This window comes from Bactrocera tryoni, chromosome 1 (assembly GCF_016617805.1).
Source record: "Bactrocera tryoni isolate S06 chromosome 1, CSIRO_BtryS06_freeze2, whole genome shotgun sequence".
Taxonomy (NCBI): domain Eukaryota; kingdom Metazoa; phylum Arthropoda; class Insecta; order Diptera; family Tephritidae; genus Bactrocera; species Bactrocera tryoni.
Window position 1 is genome coordinate 74,331,722 of NC_052499.1, and position 26,151 is coordinate 74,357,872.

Genomic DNA, 26,151 nt, shown 5'->3' on the forward strand with positions numbered 1-26,151 from the left:
TGTGCTTGTATTGTGCTTCCGGCTACAATGACCGGCCGAGACGCCGTCTATAAATATCTGCCTACACTAACATACATTGGAGAACAGGGCTACTCGGCCGCTGAACTGAATCAGCCTACCTGTGAGAGCTTGTATGCCTGTCCGTCCGCCAGGATTAAAATAAATTTAGTTAAAATTAAATGACTCGCCGTCATTTTTCATTTTTGATTGTCAATTTCTATTTACCGGAGTTCATCGTCTGCTGGAGAGTGAACGAAAAGACTTTGCATTATATACCTACATTTTTACATATATTAAGGGGGTTCAAAAGTATTGAAAATGTTGGTAATATCATAGGCAAAGGTACAAACGTGTATAAGACTGGACTTCAAGTCTTTGATCTATAGTTTACTTAACTGTTTCTTCTCATTATTTTTATCTGTTGAAGAGCAGGAGGTTTAACCTTCTTCCATTAATAATTTGTGTTGCTAGAACCTAGAACAGGACTTTTTCAATTTAGCGCCCCCTGGTGGCGCCATCTATATGTCTGCTATCTTTATCGCTTTTCCAGTGAGAATTTCATGACATTTTAAGTGTTAGTATGTTTGTGTTATCGCTGCGAAAATGAGCTTCGAACAAAGAGCCAACATTAAATTTTGTTTAAAATTGGTAAAACTTTTACCGAAACGTTTTAATTGATGAAACAAGTCTATGGCGATGATTGCTTATCTCGTAGCAGAGCGCACGAGTGGTTTCAATGTTTCAAAGTGGTCGTGAAGACATAAATCAGCCGAAATCATCATTGAAATTCATGGAAATGGAATAGAATATCTCCAAAACATCGATTTATCGCATTTTGACCGAACATTTGGACCTTCGAAAGGTGTGTGTACGGTTTGTTTCGCACAAATTGACTGACGACCAAAAATTGCTCTGAATCCAACATTCGATCGACGTTTGTGACCGATTATTTGACCAAAAGTCGCTCCGTGCGATTCTTTGACCAAAAATCCCATTTTAACCATTAACCACCCCCTGTATTCACCTGATATGGCACCGTACGACTTCTTTCTTTTCGAACAAATGTATTTGCCCATGAAACGAAAGCGTTATGCAGACGTAGAGGTCATTCAAAAGGCTTGCACCGCCATACTGGCGGCCATACCGGTCAACGAGCTAAAACACTCGTTTTTTTTGGACCGTGCAAAAAGCTTTATTGAAGCAGAGGGACACTAACTTGAATAAAATAAATTGATTTTGCCGAGTAAACCATTTGTTCTGTTTTTTTTAAGTCCTGTTTACTTTGGAACGCTCCTTGTAGTTGAGATCTTAGAGAAAGGTGGTGTGCGGCCCTAGTTTTCGGTTTAAGTTATCACATATGTGGTGGTACCGATTAGAATCACTTAAGTTATATCGGTTTTAAAAATGAGATCAAAACGTGCTTATATATCGTAGGGGACGAAAACGCTATTTGTACTCCAGAGCGATGCTCCATAACCAGTTCCATTCGATATAGTAAGTGAAATATTTTAAATCTTTTTCCGTTTGCAGTCCCTGCCTCTCAAAAAAAACTGAAAAATTAAAGTTTATCGCATTTGTATGGACCACCCTACTGTGCACTTACCCAATTGACTTCACCTGTTTAAGTGTCTTTGGCTGCTGATGTTGTTGGCTCGAAGGTGAGAATTTAAGTACCTTTTAATGTGGTTCCCTTGCAATCAAAGTGGCATTCATGGCATTTTTGATGCGATTTTATGGTGGGCTCTTGCGGCCTGAATTTCAGTGCTACCAACATTTTTTGGTAAGCATAACAAGAGGGTACATTTTAGATGTTAATTTGCAAGGCAATGCTTTGGAAAGTTAAATAATTTACAGAAACGACTTTAGTGTGAGGAAAAAGCAGTATTTTTAAAATATACTTACTCTAAAGGGGGCTTTCTAAGTATTTTTGGTGTTTTAATACTTTAACATATTTTTGATGATTTTATAAATTCAATTAATTTTGTATCACATTAGTTCACAGTTCTAATGATATCATTTATCTAATTTCAATGTTTGTTAAAACTGTATCGTTAATTGGCTTGACGATTACTGCTTCGCGATCTTATCACAGAGCTGAGTTCAAAAATGTATGACAATACAGCGAACTCCTTAAAGAACTTAGCGTTATGTTAATCATTGAGCAGATTTCATGCTTGAAATATACTTAAACTTATACTAGTAAAAAGAGGCCATTGTTGCTTGTGGAAGAGTGGATCTGGTTTACTCTCTATCTCCGCTATTACATCTTATACCGTATTGAAAACTTTTAGAGCTAATCACTCTACTCCCATTCGGTTATAAAGCTCCAGCCGGCTTATCTAAGGTCTTCAGAACCATATTGATTTTCAATAGTTGACTGCAACTATTTGATGTTTTTCCCATTCTTGTTCGAAGCCTGTTCAATGCTATATGAGGCGTAAAGTAACAGCTTCGGTGAAGCTTAGATAACAGTTTGGTCTAGTTTTGCAGTAATTTGTAGCGGTAAGAGTTTAGAAATGTACTTAGTTCTACACCATACAAAATAACCTGAATGATTTATCAAGTTTTTTAATTCGACTGAAATAATCTCGAATATCTGCTCCAATACCATGTTCAGACTGACACTTAATCACACGAATTCGGCTGTTGGGTAGTTTATCCTACTAATCTTATAAATTTAACAAGATATCGTCATACAAAAATTACAATTCTTAACCTCATCTCCGAGGTAATTTGAAACTAATCTACGCGAAAACTCTCTGTGCGACACTGATTTAGCACCATCTACTTGCTAACATTGGAAATCTATTACATTATCGCAGTTGATTTAGACACTACAAGAGAAAAAAATGTAAACAAACAGATGAATTAATCGCAATGAATCTGAATTCACCTGAAAATCGACTTTCAAAATAAAAAAAATGCATCCGTTATTCCATTATTTGGAAAATATTTAAAAGAGGACGGTTTTTATAAGAAAATACTATGTAACAATGATTTATTTTAATAAATATTAAGCGATGTGAATCCTTGAATGGCAAAAATAACTGATTTATCGTCTGTCCAACGGCAGTGAGAACGGTCTGGATAAGTGAAGTGATTAAATGTAATTTAATCACTTAACATTTTTTGTGGGAGTATAGTTTAAGATAGGGCAGTCGAAATGTCGGTCGATACCGATTTATACTAAAAATATTGTTCCCACAAAAAATTCTTTTCTCGGTTAATTCCTTATCAGCTAAATTGCGTAGTGTTCAACAAATTGCATATCCTGCTAAACTAAGTGTTACTTAGATTAATTATAAAGCAACTCGGCAGATTCGAAGATTGTATCTAAGAATTTAGAATTTCTCCGTCACCTTAAAGCACCCGACGAAAACGAATGATTCTTAAGTAGGTATATTTTTTCATAGTTCAGATTAGGTGAGTACTAAACTTCATCTTGCAGAGACCTCTGTTTCATCTTCCAAGACTACAAACTTTCGATTCCATTTCTCCTTCTGCCTATAGCAGACTTAATTTCTGGCAGTTTCATTGTTCAAAGACCATATAATTTTGCCAAGAAGAAGCTTACAATCGATAACTTAAACATCAATTTGTTAAGGCTGTGTAAGTTTCTGCTATGACCCGTGATTCGATCAAGGCATGATTGCAGAGATGTTCTAACCGCAGTCTACCAAAAGCTGGACAGTAAAGAAGAAAGTACTTTGTTACTTCCACCTCAACTTCCTATATAAAATTTTGACAACGTTTTTTTCATTATCATATGAATGTTTATATCCAAATGTGTCCTAGGAACCCCTACGATTGCAGTAAGGTGAACTATGTCAAGAACAAGTAGTTCAGTAGATCTTCAGCGTTCTGCTGTAGGTCAAACGGATCGTCGACCAACGGCTGCGTACGCGATGTCAATTGATGCAGAACCAATGTGAGCGCGGTAAGGGTTCCTCTTCATGCTAACTGCCTGCGATTCCGCAGTGTATTGATGCTATTTCTTGTCAGGACAGATACTCGTTGACTTACTTGGAGCGCACAGTTTCCAAATTCTGCGAGGGTATTGCGAATTTGCTGTCGGAGTGAAAGCTTAGCTTCCCGAAAGAAGCTGTACTCCGGGTTTACCACAGCGAAGTAGCCATTTTTCGTAGCCGCTGTTTGGCACCAATTGGAAATTCCAAGTGTAGCCAGGTCTTTCTCCACCTGGTCTTTCCAACAGAGTGGAGGTCTTCCGGCAGGCACTGATTCGAATACTCTCAGAGCTGGAGCATTTTCGTCCATTTGGATGCCATGATCTAACCACCGTAGGCGCTGTCTCATAACTCAATGAACTATGTCAATGACTGCGGAATTCGCTGCTGACAATGCGCATAGAACCATTCATTTTCGCAAAAATGTCTCTCGAATACTCGTAACGTCGACTCATCAGATGTCGTTATCGTCCATGCGAGAGAGGCCTTCTAAATTGCCTACTCAGTCCGGAGTAGTACCTGTTGGCAAGAGTTATTCTGTGTTGGATTTCGAGACTGACGTTGTTGTTGGTGTTAATGCTGGTTCCAAGATAACAAAATTGCCTACGACTTCGAAGCTATGACTGTCAACAGTAACGTGGCGCCCAAGTCGTGGGTGCGACGACTGTTTGTTTGCTGACTGGAGATATTTCGTCTTGCCCTCGTTCATTACCGGTTGTTATGGCCAATGATATCGATGTCATCGGCTCATGCCAGCAGTGGAAAAAAAAGAAAATTGTTAATAACATTTTTATTTTTTGTTGCTTATTTATGGTAATCAGCAAGTTAGCTTTCATTTGTTTATGCACTTAAGTCTGCTTCGTCTGAATCACTGCTGCTAATTTTCAGTCACATTCCATGCCAGTAGCTGTATACAGCTGAGGCTCCACGCACACATCTCTGCACTTCATTTGCAGCAAGTTTCGCGTTGACAAAAGGATAAAGAACCGTTATGTGCACATTATAAAATCTGCAATGCGCCGCTTAATGCGTGTTGTTTGTATAATTGCCGTTGCTGTAATAAAAACAATACAACTAATGTGCAACAACAACAAATCAACAAATGAACAATAGCAAATCCGACAGCGATTGCGTGGAAACGCTACAACAACAACAATTTAAACTTGCCTAATAGTCACTTATTAGTTGTCAGCGGCGAAGTGGGTGCCCCACAGCGCCGCAGAGAGTATGCCAGCGTGGGTGCGCGTGTGCGTATGAGTGTGAGTGTTTGTTGGCATGTCGCTGCCGCAAGTCACTTGTTTATATATGAATAAGTGTGTATTTACCGCTTTGTGCTTGTAATTGTAAAATATACAAACGTATTGCTGGTGCCACCTTCAGCCTCGTGACACCGGCTGTAGTTGTTGTTGCTATTGCTGTTGTTGTCATTGTCATTGTTGCTCATTATTTGCATTCGCGCTAATGCCAAATGTAAGCGGCATTAACAAGGATTTAGTTTTGCTAAGATGTCGCTCTAACCCGTCGCGCCGCCCTAACCACCATATTCTGCCGCCCACTCTCTGTGGAGCTGTTGCAAGCGCGTGCTTGTATGTGTGTGTCGGTTTGTTGTTATTAGCGCCGCTCACTTCGTGTTTTGTGTTTATCGCCACTTTGCCGATTAAACAGCTGTTGTTGTTGACTGTGTGCGTGTTGTTCTTGTTGCTGGCTGCCAACGCACGGATCTAAATTAAACGCAGCCCCAGCCGCAGGTCTTCGTTCTCACAGTAAACTTTTAATTCCCGTAAAATACTTTAAACTTGTCGCATCGCATCTTCACCACACGCCACCCCACCCTTTGGCCGCCTCCTGCCTTATTAGTCGCGGCGTTAACCGAATTGGTTGCGTTCAACCGCACGCCCGCATCTTGTCGCCGCACTTCGTTTGTCCCACGCAAATATCCGTCTTTAAGAGCAATGTGCGCTCGCCCTCCCGCTGTCGCGCTCTGCCGCTCTCGCATTAAGCGTCTAAAAAGCGAATCAACAGCTCTGAATATGAAGCGTTTATTTACACTATTTTCCGTTGTTTTTGATGTCTAAGTAAGCGTATTAATTTAATTACATTCAACAAATTATAACAGTACACTTGCAACAAAATGTTTTCATTTGCGCACACTGTTATTGTTGTGTGTGTGTGTGTGTGTGTAAGCCTGTGCTACCCCCCGCTGTTCTTTGCTCGTACATATCATCCTTCCACTCGCCAGTATCAAAGTAATGAGCGCGTAATTAAAGCTTAGTTGCTGAAGTTGCACTGATACTTCTAAACTACCGTTACTTACTTTGGAAGTCCATAAAGTGAATTGGCGCACAGATCAAAATGAACCTTTTTCCGCTTTTATATTAAACTTTAAGAGATGATATTATGTAGAATAAGGGTTGCTGGTATGGTACATCACTTCTCATTGTTATTGTTGTGTTGACAAATCTTATTCGATTTGAATCAAGCTCGAAGCTGATTAGATATGTGGAACCCATTTAGATTTTGAATATGTTTTTTCCTTTTTACAATAAAATTGGGAAATACATAGATCTTAGGCAAAGCTGAGTTTTATTGAAATAAATTTTTTCTAACAAATAAGGACAGTCAATACCTCCATTAATTACACTGAAAACATATGAAAGGGAAACGGACCGTCGATTTTCAAGTGATTTAACGTATGTATATGTATCAGCAAAGAACGAAACGTATACGACGGCACGCGGTCAACAAATTTTAAGGAGCGAAGGGAAAATTTAAGACAAATCTTTTGAACGCGTTCAATTCAAATAATTGACGATAGGTACTATAGTCTCCAGATGAACACAGCATACTCCAAGGTAGAACGAAGAAAACATCTGTACAATAATTTTATCGTATAGGAGTCGGAAAGTTTCGAAGCACTTCGACGGACTAAGCCAATCACTGAAAATTATTTAGAAGTGATATAATTGACTTGGTTATTGAAAGGGCAATAACAACACAATATCTATTGTGCTAAAATGACTTGATCCACTACAAGAAGACAGAGTGAAGGCCTAAAGAGAGTTAGAATATTGTGTGAAACTTTATCAAAGGCTTTAGAAAAATCTGTGTAACCACAATCTATTTGAAATCCAGCGGAGAAGGCAGACATGCAATAATCACTAAAAACCGCTAAATTTGGCACAATAGAGCGACCAGAGAAAAGCCCGTGCTGATTGACGTTAATGATTCACTTAACAGCAAAGAAAAACTTATTTTTAACAGAACACTCAACAATCTTGGAAATGGTAGGGAGTTTAGAATTAGGTCTATAATTTGAAACAATATCCTTTCTGCCACCTTTAAGGATGGTGGTAATAAGTTTCAATTTCCAATCTGAAATAAAATTACCAGAAGACGAACACTTATTGAAGAGAAGCATGAGAGTATATACCAAGGCAGAACAATTTTTTAATTTCATAGATTAAGAATGCCGAAAGGTTTGCCTTTGATCGTCCTCAGATTATTTATTTATTAAAAAAAGAGCAAAAGCTCAAAGAAAATACAAGTTCGACATATTTGCAGCCTCTTTAGAAATGTAGTTCTTAGAGAACTATAGAGAGAAAGTCTTATCCTCGTTCGGGTTTGCTGTAGTCCAGATCCTGAGGCACTGCTGTTCCACCGAGATTTTACTAATGGCTGTACTGTTCTTTGGGAATATCTCCCCTTTTATGCAAATTCGTTAACTGTTACAAAAGTGCCGTTTAAAAAAGAAAACTCTACACTGGGAAAGCTTGAGACAAAGCAGGATTTTGATATTAGATAAGTTATACGAAGAGCAGATTCGGAACATTACTACAAAACCGAGGGAATGCTCGGACAACTACTAACCTACTTAACTACAATCCACTAAAATGGGGTTGAGGTTGCCATTATTTACATCGATTTTTGGTATCAAGTCTACTGGGTCTTATATGGTGTAAATTTGTTCCATAACTTGAAATCTATATTTTCGGGTTACGGGTTGTTAATTAAAACATATATTGTATATAATATCTAGTAAATATAGATCCATTATTTTTCCCATAGATAATGTCTCTAGTAATCTGAGTCTTACATAGTAAACATGCGACGGCGTTACGCTATATGATCTAATAAAAAAGTATTATTTGCTAAACAAGCATCTGTTTGTGCTTGCTTGGCTCAGTATTGTTTGAACACATGTCAAAGCAGGGCATCAGCAAAGAGAAGATATGGCATATTTTACAGTTTATCTGCGATAGCGTTCGCGTTTTTGAAAGTGGTTTCCTAACCTTACACTTCTTGTACTTTAATTGCCTGTTGTCTTTTAAATAAAATCGATAATTAATTGTTATTGAACCCATTTTGTTCATTATAAAACTGCGCTCAGAAATTTAAATCAATCAAGCTATCTGTGAGATGTGATAGCGGGTTCATATATCAATCTAATAGATATGCCTGCCAAACTCATGAAGTTACGTTTAAAGTCATCCGTTGGACGCATGAGAATTTAAGAAAATTGCTGCCTTCCACATTTTAAAACATATACATATGTCAGAGTAATCCTAAGCGTTCGTATAGTCTGTAATCATACTAAGAAAAATTGTTATGTCCAGTGGGATCAGAAAGCTTATGGCGTTGTCCCACCAGGCTGATCTGTGATCAAATATGGTCGCCTCAGGAGGATCGGTTTCTTTTGTAAAATCAAATTAAGGACTACAAACTCGCCCCGTTCTCTCTCTCTCTCTCTCTTAATTCCTTTCTATCTATCCGTTTCAAGGACGGACGTATGGCATGATGGGAGGCCATACAGACAATTTATCACATGATGCCGCAAATTGATTAGCGATAAGTAATTTAAGCAAATTTGCAGCCTTCCACATTCTAAATCATACTATATATATAAGGGTTATCTCAAGCGTTAGTACTCGTATGGTGTGAATATAGAATGGGACTGAACATTTTCGGATCCTTTGGAAACTATGTTTCTCTCTTATCTCTACCTTCCTCTTTCTCTCTCATAGCAACTTAAGGCCGCTCTGTAGTTAAATATTTTCTGTTTCAGAAAGAACTGTTGCTAATGTTTTCAAGTTATAGCCTGCGAACTCTGTCTCGCTCTCTTTCTAGTTCTCTCTTAACTCTATTTCCTTCATTTTTTCCCTCCCTCTCTTTTTCTCATTCCGTTTCTCTTGTCTCTCTGCATTTTATTTTATAGCTTTCTCTCTTGCTGCAATTTAATCTTTTCTGCCGTATCTAAACTGCAATTTTAATAGGAAGCAGCTAATTTTATTAACTTATACGATTTTTTGCCTTAGCTTGACTCTTACGACGTTATTGGTTTGTGTCAGTGAAATTAACCACTTCAAGAATTGTCAGCCAAGAGAGATACCCGCTGCAATGTCAGAAAGCAATTTCAAAATAAGTTCAGAATCAATTTGGAGCACTTCTGCTGAAAACTCGTCAACTGGTTGATGAAGATGAATTACTTCTTATTTTATATTGCAAATTCGAAGAAATCAGCGCATACTTCTTGCGCTTTCCATGAAAAGTCAGAATTAATAATTTCGTTGCCAGAAAGCCAAATTGAAACGTGCAACCGATTCAATGCCATTTGATGCCACATAAGCCGCAGCAAAATACTAGGAAATACACATTACGCAATTCAAGAAAATAATCGAAAGAAAATATAAACACTCCATCGGCAATAAGCCGTCAATTGCGGGATTCAGAATTGCCAACGAGTGGCAACAAGCCGCGGAAAAACGAATTTTTGAGTACGCAAATGCTGAAGAGGCAAAAATCGGGTCCCCAAACTGATATCGCATGGCTTACTCAGCAATTACCGCTGACCCTATGACACTGCAGCGTGCCCCAAAAACAGCAACAAATCGGCGTAGATTTTTAACTTTTCCTACTAACCTGTCTTGTTTGCGCAGTTCAGCCTTTATTCGCAGGGGTCAAATGGCGACGGTGGCGGGGCGGTATTCACCAACTGTAATCTTAAATACCCACTTCACCTTTATCTTCGTACGAATGGCCTTTTAAGTGCTTTTAACGATTTCCCAACGGCAACTTTACCTGCCAAGCGAAAGCGCTTATCGAGCCGAATTGTGTGGGCGTGCGAATGCCGTTCGTTGCCATGGCGTGCTCAGCGGCGGTTAAGTCATAAAAGAATGCGGCTGCGGCGCAGCGTTTTTGTCGCATTGCTAGTTTTTGTTGCAAATTTTCGGTTTCGTCGTGCTAGCTATTCATCAGCCCTAGCGGCGTGCGTTGTGCTGTCGCCCCCCTTTGGCGAGCATTTACTATTTAGCCACTCGCAAGGATCAACAGTTTTCACTCTTCACTTTTGCTTGGATTGCTGTGAATTTCATTCGTCAACTAGTCGATTGTTTTTTATATTGTTGTTGCTAACTTTTTCTGTGCGCCTCTGTGTTGGCCTTGGCATAAATATTTCGAAGCATTTTCATTTATTTCCTTACCCTTCCCACTGTGTGTTTTGCCCTCTAACGGTGAATAGCAGATTTGAGTTTTTTGTCTCCATTGACATGCCCGCGGCTGTGCGAGTGCGCTGTGCAGCTATGCGGCTGTGTTGGCGACGTGCAACGCTGCGACACTTCCACTTAGTGACACAAATTTGACAAGTACAACGTGTTGCTGTGCACCTTGCAACAAATGCCGCGTAAACAATGGCGAAAGAAATTCAAGCGAAAATATACGAAAATGGTGAAAGCAACCAACTCAAGAACCCGCTAAAGAACAACGATGCTAGAAACAGTAGCAGCGTGACGCCAACGGCGTCAACTAAGCAAAGTAACGGGTTTTTCACTTTTGCTCACTTTGACCAATTTGGACGTCTCTTTCTGCTCGGGAAGTGTGGTTGGAGTGACGAGCTCTTAATAGTCGTCATTTTTCTAAGTGAGTTTGCACAAATGCATGCGCAGCGCCACTGGAATTGCAGGCAAATGTACATCGCGCAACGAAATATGCTATTTTGTGGCGCAAATGGACGGAGCGTTAAACGGATTTGTGTACCGAGATTTCGCGGAAGTCTTGAAAAAAGAAAGCTTAGGTGAATAAATTTACTTTCCACTCTGCTGGTCGTATATGTACGTACTGTACATCCCACAGTAATCATATGGACGTGCTGAGATTGACAGTTGCTAGCTTAATCAGCCATAGTGGCTGCAGAGCCTCTCCATGGCAAAATTTGAGCTGATGTATGTTCATTATTGGTTTTTCGCCACCGTATTTGAATAGCTCGGTCAGCAGGCAGGGAAGTGTTCCCTCCATAATTTTAGTATATTTTGGGAATCAGATCATCTCTGGGGGTTCTACAAGAATGTGCTCCGGTCTGGTCATCTTCTGTTGCACACCGCATCTATTCGTAGAGTTTTCGAGCATTTCCCCTGTTGGCCAGCTTATCAAGCTCTTCATACTCACGTATTTCTGCCTTTCTCTTTGTCTGTCGGCAAATGCGTCTCGGTTCTCTCTTCAACTGGTATCTATCCCATCCCGCACGTGAACTTCACATATTTATGCTAATTAGCCGTTTTGATGTTATTGGAGTGGTCGATTGTAACGTTGCGAGGTAGGCAGACATGATAATCGTCATCGTATTAGCTGTTCTTTGCCTTTTCCAATGACTTCGTTTGCAGCTGTCCGGAAGGATCTTGAAATGACCGTCCCACAGTTTTCTAATACCGAGTTGCTGATGAGTGCTCTCTGAGAGAAGGAGTGCAAGTCGAATATGATCAATCGGATTGGTTGGTCTTTGGTCCGGAGGCAGCCAGGTAGCTTGCTGATTTTTTCTGTGCTAGAATCTAGTACTACAGATAACCATATTTCGGGCTTCGACGAAGTCGATCAGCATCAACCCATTCAGGGATCTTTCATCATTGAGGCTGATTTTACTCGACCGTTGTGCCAAAGATACCTGGCGTTAAAGTCGCCAAGCACGAATTTGACATCGTGGCGGGGACAGCTTTCATAGATGCGATTCAAACGCTCATAGAAGACACCTTTATTTACATAATTTTTCTCTTCCGTGGCTAGACGTTCATCCACCGGGGTGAATGCCAGGGCTCGTCGACAGAGTCTTCCTTCAACCACGAATCCCACACCAAATTTGCGCTTCTTTTTGGCTTCTGTAGTAAATGCCACAAGGACCTACTTACCTCAGTCCTTGTCCCGTCTATCGCATTCCTTGGACGGCGGTGATGACAGACTTTACTCTTATGAGGACATCAATCATCCGAATTAAGAGACCAGGTGGATACTCTTAAATTGTAATCCTTAATGCCTTTGCCATGTTTCTTATCAAAAGGGGAGTCTCTCATCCGATGCTGTTGTTTCCTTTGCATTGGAGACGTTTTTTAAAGTATTTTTTTTGCGAAGCATTTTGGTGCTCTTTTTTCCCGAAGTTGTTGTTGTTGAAATATTTTCCGAAATTAGTTTTGATTCACCAAAACACGATTTTTAACGGCACAATATTTACTCTTACAAGCTCTCAACTGCTTACCATCTGATACCGCAATAAAACCGCATGCCCGCAGGCCTGATCTGCCTCTTTACGCTACTTTTCGACAACAATTTCTTCTTTTTCTAGCATTTGACGAATTGACGCAAACATTTTAAAGCCAAATGAGCGAGTTTAACAAAGCAGAGTCATGAAGAGAGTGGTACCGAGAAAAACAGTGCAAAGAGAGGGGGCCGCGTTGGATGCCTTGCGGTCGAAAATTGACAGTTCACTTCGTCATTCGTTTGAGTTTAGCATGCTGTGCCAGCCACTCCCTAAAAATCTCTGCTGTATAGTGATTTCCTTTAAACCCACTATGGCTTAAGCCTTTGTAGAGTTGGCTGTCAGCAGTAAGTGCCTTTGAAGCGCAAGTAAACAATATATCAGCCATACTCCCTCTTTTCGCACGTCAAATGCAATACAACTCGCCTTAGTCGAATAAAATGCGAAAAAGAGAAAGTGACAACAACAATAAAAACAAAAACAACCACCTTGGTGAGTCCAATCGCGCAACAACAGCGGCAGTGCGCCAGCAGCGCGCTATTGCCTCTATTTGCTTTGCCACTTTTATGAATTTTTTTCAACACCCTCCTGCCTCACTCACACTTACACACGCACACACATATATCGCGTTCAACAAATCCTGCCTGCTGCCTGAATGCTAGCCAGTATCTTGGTGGCTCTTTGATTTACTTATTTATGCCTCGCTTTAAGCGTTTGTTCATATTTAACTGTGTGTGTGTGCGTTGGTGTTTGTTCGCCCTGCGCTTGCACACTTTTATCACCTCTCGTTTTGCTGTCTATCGCAGGTATTACATGGAGCGCAAGATCTTCCAACACCTGCTGGAATTGAAGTCCCTGCAAATACGCTCCACCAAACTGAACGAAGCCGTGCTGGTGAAGCGCGCCGTTGACGATTACCACAAATCATGTGCCGCGCTGGGTGGTGAGACGGGCACGCGCTTGCGGCGCTATCCATTCAGCGAGTACACATTCAAGAATTTCGAGTTGTTCCTCTACGAGACACTGAAGGCACTGCAGAAGCCGGGCACCTATAATTTCCAGAACATCAACGAGGTTTACGAGGAGGTAAGCATTTACATGCAAATACATATAAATGTATAGTAGATGTGTTTGTGTGCGTATTATGATTGACATGTGTTGAAAGTGAGCTTCCGGCTGAAAGTTATTGAAAATTATGCATGCTTTATATGCGTAGCACTCGAAGCGGCGCGAAAAGTGGAGTGCGAAATGTAATAAATTAAATTTTTATTTGCATACTTTTAGGCGGAACGCCGTTTGAGTCCCGACTACAACGCTTACGAGAAGGCGCTGCAGTGCACCACCAAGACCCACCGCTGCCTGCACGCTGCCCACGCCTACACTGGCATACCGTGCGCCGCTTACAGTGAGTATTTTACCTCAATGTCCGTAGTATATATACATTTATTCAAATATATATGCATGCAAGTACATATACACATTTATAAATATATGTATGTATGTATGCATGTATGTGTGATTGTATGTTTGTGTGCGTTTGTTTATTTCCATTTGCAGTTGTATCTGAGGTCTTTGCTGAGGGTTTTATTGGCTGTAAAATCGAATCGCAAATTTGTATGCAGATGCTGCTATTAATCTAAAACTAAAGGGTTGCCAGATGGTCGATAAACCGCGCGTAAAGTGAAACTTCGCTTCCATAGATATTTATGTATTTGATAGCATATTCGCTGTTGATAACAAGCTGTCAATACTTGTTTGAACACATAAATAATTTACTTGCTTTTCTCGAAATTATTTGAGGGGAATTATTTGCATAGTCTTCACACGCTTTTCTCTGCTAGAGGTCACACTCGTTTATAGTGTGACCTTTAGCATGGTTTAACCACAGAACTTATTAAGAGTTGTGCTATCAGCGTATTATTTTGAATATGAATTGACATATGGCACCTAAAATATAAAAACAGAAAAAAGGAGAAGTATAGAAGAATATATAAAGTAGTAGTATCCGTAAAACCATCGCGGGTGATGACTTGCGCTTGCTTTCAGATCACGCTTCAACATGTGATCTTATATATTTGAGCAAAATTTTTTTACTTTAAATCCCCATACTTCAAGTTTATATCATCTGCCATATCATATGTCAACTCCACACTGTCCCTTTATGTCTTTTCCGGCCTTATATTGAGCAGTCGAAAAAGTATTTTCGTATTTTGTCAATAGATGTTGTTGAAGTCGTATACCTGTATCTGTAGTGCTGCCAATCACATTGTGTTATACAATATAGTGTTGTAAAGGTGAAACTTTAAACTTCATTTATCCATAAAAAAAAATATTCAACAATTCGGGGAAGTTGAAAAAAAGCTACAGCTGTTCAAAAATTAATGAAGATAATGAAGAATTTCGCTATATTTTGAAATTTTTGTATAAAAAAGGGATGAATGCCACGTAAGCCACCAATGAAATGGTGAAGTTTACTCAGACGATGCTATATCAGTTCGGGTACAACCACAATGGTTCATTCCGTTCTGGAAGTTTCGATGTGAAAGATGCACCTCTCTCTGGTCGAACTTTCGTTTAAAAAAGTCGATGAAATTATGGAAAAGATTGACCAGAACCGTCACATAAGCAGCCATGACATCGCTAAGGAAATTAACATTCAGCATCAAACGGCTTTGAACCATTTCAAAAGGGCTGACTACAAAAAGATGCTCGATGTTTGAGTACCACATGAATTGCTTGTGAAAAGTTTAAAGGACCAAATTTACATCCGCTATTCTTTGCGGAAACGAAATGAAATCAAACCATTTCTGAAGCGAATGGTAACAGGAGACGAAAAGTGGATCAAATACGATAATAATGTGCGAAAAAGGTCATGGTCCAAGCGTGGTAAAGATCAATAAATGGTCGCAAAGCCAGGATTGACGCCTCAAACGGTTATGCTAAGTGTTTGATGGGATTGGAAAGGAATCATTTACTACGAGCTGCTCCAGCCTGGTCGAACGTCTACATTTTACTGTCTACAAATGATGAGATTGAAGCAAGCAATAGAAAAAAATGGCCAGAACTGGTCAACAGAAAGACAACGCTACACCACACACTTCTTTGATGACTCGGAAAAAACTGGGAGAGCTTGGCTGAGGAGTTTTGATGCATACACAATATAGACCTGATCTTGCACCATTGGACTACAATTTGTTTCAGGCAATGCAGAACTCGCTTAACGGAGTAAAGTTGGCTTCAAAAGAAGCCTATGAAAATTACTTTTCGCAGTTTTTCGCAGAGAAACCAGAAAAGTTCTACACTGATGAAATAATGTCTCTAGCGAAAAAATTTTAAAAAGTGGTTAACCAAAGTAGTACATATTTGGTTCATTAAAGTTCATTATAAAAACAAAAAATAAGTTGAAGATTGATTATAAAGACGAAAAGACTTTTTCGACTACTCATTATATGTAAGTTGTTACGTATAAGTTTTTTTTTCAAAGAAAAATTAGTAGAATCGACTGGAGAGTAAGTGGAAGTCTCTTCAGAAAAGGCTATGAGCAATTTAAGATCTATTATCTTCTGTTTTTTTATGAGCTGGCCAAGTTTTTCTCAGATAAATTCAGTTGAAGCGATACGCTACCAGCAGCCCTTTGAAAGGTTTTCTACTTAGTTCTGTTACTTTACTACTTAGTTCTGTTTTTACTATTTTGAACTGTTCTCACTTCCATCATTTATTGTGATGGATTGCTCAAGTTTCTTTATTTTGTTATTAGGCTGGTTGTACATAAGTTGGAAAAGTTGTCTTCAATTTCAAAATAATGACTAGCCACTGGGATGCGGAGGCTAGAACGAAAGTATTACATGCTGATTGTTTCTCTTTGTTAGTTCCTGCTGCTCCATTTGTTTTCTACAACATTATGTAGAAAAAATCATATGTTTACAAGTTGAAGTCCTGGAATGTTTGACGGGTTATCAAAAGGGGCCTTAAAATAAAAAAATAATTGCGGATTGATTTACCTTTCTCGGTGTGTTGAGAAGCTGGTCGGTTGTAGACCTTACATATGAAAAACTTTCTCTTTCAGTATTTGACGGGTTATCAAAAGAGTTGCGGTTTCTACTTGAATTTAAGAATTAGTCGGGTACGAAAAATTAATTTCTGAAACTTGGCTTAGAGCTTTGAATTCGTCGCCTTTCTTATTTTTGCCTAATATCACTATATTCTTTCACATACTCTGAGCTAGATCAAGTAGGTAATGAAACGAAATTCTAAAATAAATAAAACCACTGAAACCACTTTAAATTGCGATCCAAACAAATACCAGAAAACCCAAAAACACTTTACAAATGCTGCTCAGTTTCATGAAACTTCCTGCTTGTGTCAAAAATAAAAGGAAAACACATTTTTTGCTGAATGAAAAGCGAGTTAATTATGTGTTTGTCGCTGAAAGAAAAGCGCCGCAAAGAAAAGGGACATAACCGTATTTTTTAGCTTCTCAGTGGCTGCCACTTTAAAGTTGGTCTAAAACAAATTTATCACCATTTTATTTTGCGGCCTGTTATTATGCTTATCATATTTGAAAACAAAAACAGCTTCAAAATGTCCGACGACCATTTTAAATAATAATTTTATACACACAGCTATATACTATAACAGTATATATGTATGTACATTTTCTTTTTGTTTAATTTCGCAAGCAAACTTAGTTAGACAAAGCGGTTGAGCTTGACAAGCTTCTAATCGGGCCGCTTACACAAAATAAAGTCGAGAACATAACTCCTTTGAACGCAGCTGAAGCAACCGGCCGAGGATGAACACAAAACCGGGCGACAAAAGCCCGACAACGCCGGTGTGAGAGGCCATGCGGCGGAAGGAAGCAGGGAGCGACAGCAGAAAGGTTAAAGGGCCAGCAGCAGAGAAAAGTGACTCATTAAGCGAGAATTAAAATTTAAATAGAATGCAGGTGACAGAAGACACAAGCGATGCGTTGCGGATGAGACCTAAACAACAGCAACAACAGCAGCAGCGAGTTGGATTTGATGGAAGGCGGAAAGTCTTGAATGACAGGCGTTTGCTTTAGATTAAGTTGAGGAAGAAGAAACGTAGAGGGCGAACGAGGAAATTAGTTTGCAAAGGTTGGATGAAAGTGGTAGGACTAAGGACAGCGGGGAGTAGACACTTTTGAGCTGCTAAAGTCAGTTTGCTGTGCGGGTTAAGCAGCCAGTTGCCGCTGCTGTGCACCTGCAGTGACTTTAAGGCTTTTTTGACTTTGCTTCGTCTTTCGACTTCCACGTGTTGTGGACTGTAGGCATTGTTTGGCACCCTTTGGAAAGGCAGTCAACGGCTGCGGCGGTTGGTTATTAGCGTGCTCTAGGTGTGATAGTCGCACTTGGCATTTGGGGCTTAACGAAACGGTAAAGGTATGTTTGTAGATTGTGGTCGCACTTTGTCGGTTCGTCCAGCTGCGCCACCTAATGATCTGTTTGTTTGTCATAGAGCGCGCCGCCTGTAACCGCAAAGCAGTTGACTTTGCCTACACGTGCGCGACAATAAAAAAATTCTAATTATGAGAAGATGCTTATTATTAACCAGAAAATTTTCTTCAGCTTATACATATATAGTAGCGTGTTGGTTTCAAAACGTTGCCAAAGTGCGAGGTGAACGAAGAGTTGTAAGAAAAAGAGTCCTCTAGGAAATTGCTTCTGCGTGGATGGAATATTAAAAAAAAGTAATTGGAAAAATAAGGAAACAGCGAAAGCTACAGCTAATTCTTCAGAAAGAATCGATTGATCTGGATAAAGGCATTAAATATGATAGATATGCCGCTTGTAATGTTCCGAAATCGAATACAAAAAGCTGAGAAACATTTTCGATCCATTTATTCAGACACGAAAAAAGCGCAGCAGAACCGAGAGTTGATGAAGAAAAACCAAAAACAAAACGCAAAAACTTCTGCATGAGAACTTGCGAAGAATACTACAGGGTCTCAGTGTGTATTCCTCTGTTGGATACAATCGGCGACGGTTTGAGGAAGCGCTTTTCTAGAGCAGTATTGATGGATTCCAACTGAGTTTTTTGCTACCAGCAAAAGTATGTGCTTTGAATACCAAAGAAATGGAAAATCTTATTGACTGCTTGATAGATAGATTCAAAGGACTTTTGGATAATGACAACGTCGTGCGACGTTTGAAGTTCAAAGTTGTACTTGATCACTGGCAGTGCCAATTGGGGCAGAAGCAAAAGTCAATAGACAACAAGTTACCGACTACTGCATAGGAAACGTTAAAGAACTGCGATGTAGATCTACAATATATATGCCATAATTTATAGTTTTCTTCGCATATTCTGCAGACTTCCTGTGACAAATGCGTGGTCTAGAAGCTATTTTTCGACACTTCGTCCGCAGTATGAAAACAAATATGCTTCGAGATAGATCAGCCTGGCGTTGCGGCACACGTTTCATGACACCTAAGTCACTGCAGAAGAAGTTCTGTGGTATTACGTTGACAATACCATCTGGTATTGTAAAAATGGGCGAACACAATTTAATTTCCTTCCGACTCCTTCATTCTACGGCATAGAAATCGAGAGCTAATGAATATATTGGGTTAAAACTTAGTACTAATAATGCTTGAAGGTATGACATCTCACGTCTAAAAAATTAGTCGAAATCCAGATCAGAAGGCGATTCAAAAAAACTGATGGCAAGATTTGCCACTGCTGTGCTAAGAGGTCTGTCGGGTATTTGAGGTGTCCTTATTACGAATTTGTCTTCAAAATTTTGCTATCGCGTACAGCTATTTTTGTCATTTTAATAAATGGTGGTGGCTTGAGCCCCACACCCTTTGAGTACAACACTGAAAATGTTCATGTTATTCAGTGTTCATTATTTGGTTAAGCTCATACCAAATCCAGCTTATTTGAGCTAATTAGGCTTGCCAAAGCTTCTTTGGAATTATACAAATTTCTTAGTCAGTTTTTGAGTTATTCGCATGAAATTATACAAGGCGCGTTCCAAAGTAAACAGGACTTACAAAAAAACAGAATAAATGGTTTTTTTCGGCAAAATCAATTTATTTTCTTCAAAATAGTATCTTTCTGCTTCAATACAGCTTTTTGCATGGTCCGAAAGCATGTCGAACGAGTGTTTTAGCACATATGCCGCAAATATGCCGGTGCAAGCCTTTTAAATGGCCGCTACGTCTGCATAATGCTTTCCTTTCATGGGCAAATGAAGGTGGTCAGGTGAATACGGGGAGTAGTTAATGGTTAAAATGTGATTTTTGGTCAAATAATCGGTCACATGATGTCCTTCGAATGTTGGATTCTGAGCAATTTTTGGTCGTCAATCAATTTTTGCGGAACAAACCGTGCACACAACTTTCGTTAGCCTAAATGTTCTTTCAAACTGCGATAAATCGATGTTCAGGTATCTCAAACATACCTGATTTTGTACCAAAAAATCGACGCGATCTAATAAACATATACTTTTCAGTATATAACGTCAATGTGTATAATATTTACCAAATATTTATTTGCCAGAATTCTTACATCTCAAATCGTCTGATTAAATTTACCATTTTATCCGGATCGGCCAGCTACTGCTTTTGGCCCACGGCCTGCTGGTTAAAACGTAACATCATTTTGCGCGTATTTTTGGTGTGCCACTTCACGCACACTGCGCCATTTGTCATTTACCGTTGTGATTTCTGCATCCGTCCACCCAAACGGCTGAAAGAACCAACACCACTAATACATATGCCAGCGTACTACTTATATATGAACTCATTCCCTCAATCTCCTTAACGTGTATTCCGCTTTCTCTCCCAGTTAAGTTTAAAAATTCGCCGTTACTCGCATTTAAATGTCACTTTTGCTTCGCATTTTATTTATTTTATTTTACTTTATTTGTTGCTTTACTTTCATTTCGTCGTTGTCACTGTCGCTGCTTTGGCTGTGCTCTCCTTTCCGGTCGTTTTCTTTCACTTTTACAAATCCATTGTTGGCATTTTAGCTGGCTGTTGTTGTTGTTGCCATTGTTGTTGTTGTTGTCGTCGCTGTTTTCGTTGTTTTAATGTGCTGGCCCACAGCGCGCGCGAATGATACAATATTTCAGTGCGTCCCCCCGGGGAGCCCGAAATGCAACTCTGGTGGAACTTTTATTATAATTTTCTTTTGCAAACTTTTTTCTTTAGTTTTCAACACAGTCGCTCTGAGTCTGCTTCTTTCTCTGTGGAGATCTTCGCCGCCATTATTGTGCTGCTGCATTTTCGTAACGGAAATATCTTAGCGATTTTCGGTTTCATGCATATATATGTATATGTGTGTATGTGTTCATGTGTGTGTGTGTTGAACATTCTTTACAATTTTGTGTAAACCCATTAGAAGTGTTGTTGTTGTTGCTGTTGTTTCAATATTCAGTTGATGCAATGGTCTGACGTTGCACTGTTGCTATGCTGACAGTGTCAACATAACGGAGAAGTGGTGAATGATCAACCGCTGGTGGTGATGAAGCGAATGTTGCCTCCACATATGCACACACAAGCACACAAAGACAGCCATATGTATATAAATGCGTAGCAATATGAGCGGCGACAATCAGCGAATGCAATTTATTTTGCTTAAGTAACAGAAAATAACGAAAGGACGCAATACAAACAACAACAACACAATAGCCGAAATTCTTAGCGCGAATAATGTGAATGTAAACATGAAACTGATTTCTGTTGTGTGACATACATTCGGTTGCATACACCCACACATACTTACACCCGCAGAGCCACAAAGCGAAGCAGCTCGTCCACAGCCGGACATTGTAGGAGCTGACAAACGTAGTGCGCTGAAGTTTTGTTTCTGCCGAAATGCAATAAAGTTTGTCAGCAACTGATAAAAATTTAAGTCATTTAAGTATGTGATTTGTGTGTCTGCTGTCTGCAAAGCTCCTGGAGAGGTTCTCATGTCGGATAAACCACAGTTTTCTCAATACATTTGTGTTTTTGAAGATTTTTTCCAAAGATGTGTCTTTGGAGTTGGAGAAATTTTGATTTTCAAGTTCTTCATTTTTAGAAATCAGGTGCTTACCGGAAGTATTTCTTCGAATATATTACATTTATGAGAATCCTATATAAAAGTTTGTTTTCCAACTTAGAAGGACCTTCCGTAATGCCATGTCTGAAATAGCCGTGGTGAAGACTGACACTCTTTTAAACTTTTTGTTCTAGAAAATATCATGCGCATATAGGATAAACGTAATTTCATAATTTCACCCCACAATTCTTTATTGATTAGAAGAGTTTTCATCAAGAACTACTTCTATAAGTTATTTTGTTAATACTTGCGTTGAAGCAATTGTTCTCTATAGTGAGAGAATTTAGCATACTTGTTCATCAGTAGTGACTGCTGAGACTTTGAAGGCTACCATGAGGCTCAGCGAATATGGGTTCTTGCATGGCTTCAGACATATACAATATATAATCCTTGAAACTTGGACTCCAACGCGGGTTGTTGATATTAAATGTCCCGCCGAGCCAACAACTAATAGAGACTATAACTAAGGCAGATCAGCTAGAGGAAGGGAACATTGCATTTTTTTCATACAAAGTTGGAAGCTCAACGAGAAAGTTAGTGAGAAGTGTTATTGAGAGCTTTCTACCAATGCTGGTCCAGATCCAGCGTTGTTATAAAGCAACCGATAGCGCTTCGCTCAACTTATGGTCAACATGATCGGCCTACTGAGCGTACTATTTGCAACACCACCACTTATCTTGAGACTCGGTATTCATTATTGGATAATATTTGACCGAATTGGTGCATTTTTATGCCGAGATCTTAAATTAAAAGCGTACAAAATATTGCTTATGTAAGAACTGCTGCCGCCCAACCTTCCCAAGCGACATCGCTTAGATCTATGGGCTCTTGAAAAGTTACGTGAAGATCCGACGACCAAATTTCGTTCAGCGATGGGGCTCATTTCTGTCTCCATGGGTATGTAAACAAGCAAAATTGCCGCATTCGGGACAAAGAGCAACCTGAAAAGATTCAAGACCTGTCATTTCATAAAGAAAAAAAGCAACGGTTTGATGTTGTTTGCGGACCGGTGTAATCATCGGTCCACATTTCTGCAATAAGGATGTCGGTGAGGAAGTAACCGTCAATGGCCACCGTTATCGCTCCATGATAACCGACTATTTGATGCCTGAAATTGAATCTCGTAATCTCGGCAACATTTGTTTTCAACAAGACAACGCCACTTCTCACAGATCGCATCAATCAAGAACAGCCAGTATTTTCATGTTTGGGTTAGACCGTTAAAGTTTTACTGTGAAGATATGTAAAGTTTATAGTCTATGCGGACAATTTCTCTTCGGATCAGACCTTGGAACAAATCATCGCTAGTTACCATTCGAAATGACTCGAAAGAGTCATCGAAAATTGGATTTAACGGATGGTACAACTGAGACGTAGTATTTGAAAGATATTATCTTCGAAAACTAAAAGCCAAGTAATATTCTTTCGGGTGATAACAACATTAGAAGTTCGATGTAGTAGGGAACCTCGAAATGGATGATCCTTTGTATAAACGATTAGCGGGACGGGCTGCGTCCGGTTTAGTCATGTCGGTCCGTCTTTCGGTATATATGCGAATTAGTCTCTCAGCATTTGAGATATCAATCTGAAATTTGAGTACGTCCTTCTCTTCACGAGGTGTTGCTCATTTGTTGGAACCGCAGATATCGGGCCACTATTGCATATAGCTGCCATACAAGTAAACTAAACGATCAAAATTCTTGTAAGGAGTCGTTTGTATTTGTGAAAGGTATATAGCTGCGGTTCATCTTTATCGAGCTTTTCGTTTAGAAATTTTTCAGAAAGTCAAAATTTGGAATTTCAAAAAGTTCTCAGCATTACGTGGGCAAACTATTAATAACCTTTTTTGACTTCGGATGATGCAGCACCAACATCCCTTCTTCTTAAGCTAGCCATATATAATTTCTGGTAATGAAATTGGTTCAACTGTGATTTTCTGTTCGGAGATCAACCGAGCTAAAATAAATTTATCTTCACATATAAACAGACTTCCTTCACACATATATACGAGTATCCTTCTCTCGAGTTATTTTTTGGCGTTCGAGTGCTGTGAAGCACAAAGAGTTCAAAAAAGCGATACTTGAATTTTTAGTTATGGTTCGATTTGTTGTAAGTTATTTGGCGGTTTTAAAGGTTGAAGTCATTATTACTATTCTACACCTTCTACATTATCGCATTTGTCGTCCCGACATTTCTCCAGTCTCCGTCTGACTTTTACTTACTGCTTTATTTAACCTTTACTTATTTGCTCTACGGAAGAAACCCTGGCTTAAAACCAAATATTTTGCTAAAACTTTTTTTTGTTCTTATTTGTGTTTTTACTGCTATTTTTCAATTCTTGTTTCTCGTTCTCGTTCTCGTAACAAGAATCTCGTCAAAATCAAACAACTCCTTCGCTACATTCTGCTACTCTGACAGCTTGCGCTTGTGGAGACGCTGCCATTTTATCAACTCGCGCTCACGGTCACTCATTAATTACTCAGCGAATTCGCCAAATGACTTAATCTTGTGTAAAATTCGTTGTAATCACTTTTTTGCACTTTAATTAGCTAAGAAATTTCTCAACTTTCTATTTATATTTGCGCGAGTAAATACTCGTCCAACAACTAACTGTTTGCTGTTTATATATGTACATTGTTGTTGCAGTGGTTGTTATTTATAAATTTAACGCATTTCTTGCTTTTGCAGTACCCATGATGAACCATCACACAATGCCGAAGTTCGGTTTTGGCGCGTACAAGAAGACCGGTGTGGGGAGTTTCTATCTGCCGAAGATACTGACCAGTGGCGGTTGCGGCGGCACGGGTGGCAGTGGCGGTTGTGGTGGCGGCAAAGTTGCGCTGGAGCTATCGCATGGCAAGAGCAAACAACTTATTTCACTGCCCTCGGACAAGTTGGACAGTAATAAACGGTACTACGTCACATTCACCGTGAAGGAGTCGGGCGGCAGCGGTGGCGGTGGCGGCGGTGCGGCGATGGGCGCCACAACTGCGGCAGGTTGTGGTGGTGGCAGTGCAACGGATGCCGCCGGTGTTGCAGCCGATAAACAGGCAACTGGCGGATGTTGCGGTGGCAACGATGCAACCGGAAAGTAAAACAACACAAACAATCAACCCAAACGCTTGCTCTTCGCTGTCTACTCCACTAGCCACGCACTTCCACATCAGCCGGACAAGTTAATAACAAACGGAAATCAAATGCAATAATGTCGTGTGCACTTCCGCCGCGCGCGCGTCTTGCATGTTGGGGGCCAGCAAGCAGAGCGCGTTGTGTTGTAGAACGTAAGAGAGAGAGAGAGAGAGTGTGTTGTGCGGTGCAAACATGCCCTGCTCGTAGAAGCGCTAAACAGCGCTGCGTAAAAACTTTATTTTTTTATAGCTGCAAGTGGGCATTAACACTCACACAAATTTGTATACAAGGTGCTTTCCAAAGTAAACAGGACTTTGAAAAAAAGAACAAATGGTTTTTTCGGCAAAATCAGTTTATTTTATTCAAAATAATCTCCTTCTGCTTCAATACAGCTTTTTGCATGGTCCAAAAGCATGTCGAACGAGTATTTTAGCTCGTTGGCAGGTTGGCCGCCAGTATGCCGCTGCAAGCCTTTTGAATGGCCTCTACGTCTGCATAACGCTTTCCTTTCATGGGCAAATGCATTTTTCCGAAAAGGAAGAAGTCGCACGATGCCATGTCAGGTGAATACGGGGAGTGGTTATTGGTTAAAATGTGATTATTGGTCAAATAATGATGTCCTTCGAATGTTGGATTCTGAGCAATTTTTGGTCGTCAGTCAATTTGTGCGGAACAAACCGTGCACACACCTTTCGTAAGCCCAAATGTTCGATCAAAATGCGATAAATCAACGTTTTGGAGATGTTCAATTCCACCTCCATGAATGTTAATGATGATTTCGGCTGATTTTTGATGAATTCACGCACAGTTTCGATGGAATTTCCGGTGATAACGGACTGATTGTCATTTATGTCCTCACGACCACTTTGAAAACGTTGAAACCACTCGTGCACTCTGCTACGGGATAGGCAATCATCGCCATAAACTTGTTTCATCAATTGAAACGTTTCGGTAAAAGTTTTTCCAGTTTAAAAAAAATTTAATTTTGGCTCTTTGTTCGAAGCTCATTTTCGCACCGATAACACAAACATACTGACACTTAAATCGCAATAACTTCACTTCCAGTCTATGAAATGTCATGAAATTCTCACTGGACAATCGATAAATATAGCAGACATATAGATGTCGCCACCAGGAGGCGCTAGGTTCTTCTTTACTTTGGAACGCACCTTGTAAATGCATATATATAGATACATGTATGTATACTACATATATTGAAAAATTGAGGGGATGATAGCGCGCAGCGCAGATTTATTGCTTCATTGGTTGCAGTTCAACTTTCGCCAATTTTGTGCTTAGTTCTATTACTGTTTTGGTTTTTTCGACGCTTATGCTGGTTGTTGTTGCCTTGCAGTAAAGCATTAATACCCTACACGATCGCGTTGCAGGTTGGTTACGTAATTTCAATTTTCGACAATTTTGAGTTGGGCTCTTTTCATAGTTTATTTTGTGGGCATTTATCTATTAGATTAA

General features: G+C 39.7%; 1 protein-coding gene across 1 annotated transcript in view; it reads left to right on the top strand.

The window, feature by feature from the left end:
- Positions 1-25,013, top strand: part of LOC120766869 (ankycorbin) — a 90,267-nt gene extending 65,254 nt beyond the window's left edge. The window contains exons 5-7 of the mRNA XM_040092600.1: positions 13,287-13,566; positions 13,765-13,885; positions 24,238-25,013. Coding sequence (XP_039948534.1) covers positions 13,287-13,566; positions 13,765-13,885; positions 24,238-24,644 — 808 coding nt within the window. The 3' untranslated portion in view covers positions 24,645-25,013. The remainder of the gene's footprint in view (positions 1-13,286; positions 13,567-13,764; positions 13,886-24,237) is intronic.
- The last annotated feature ends 1,138 nt before the right edge of the window (positions 25,014-26,151 follow it).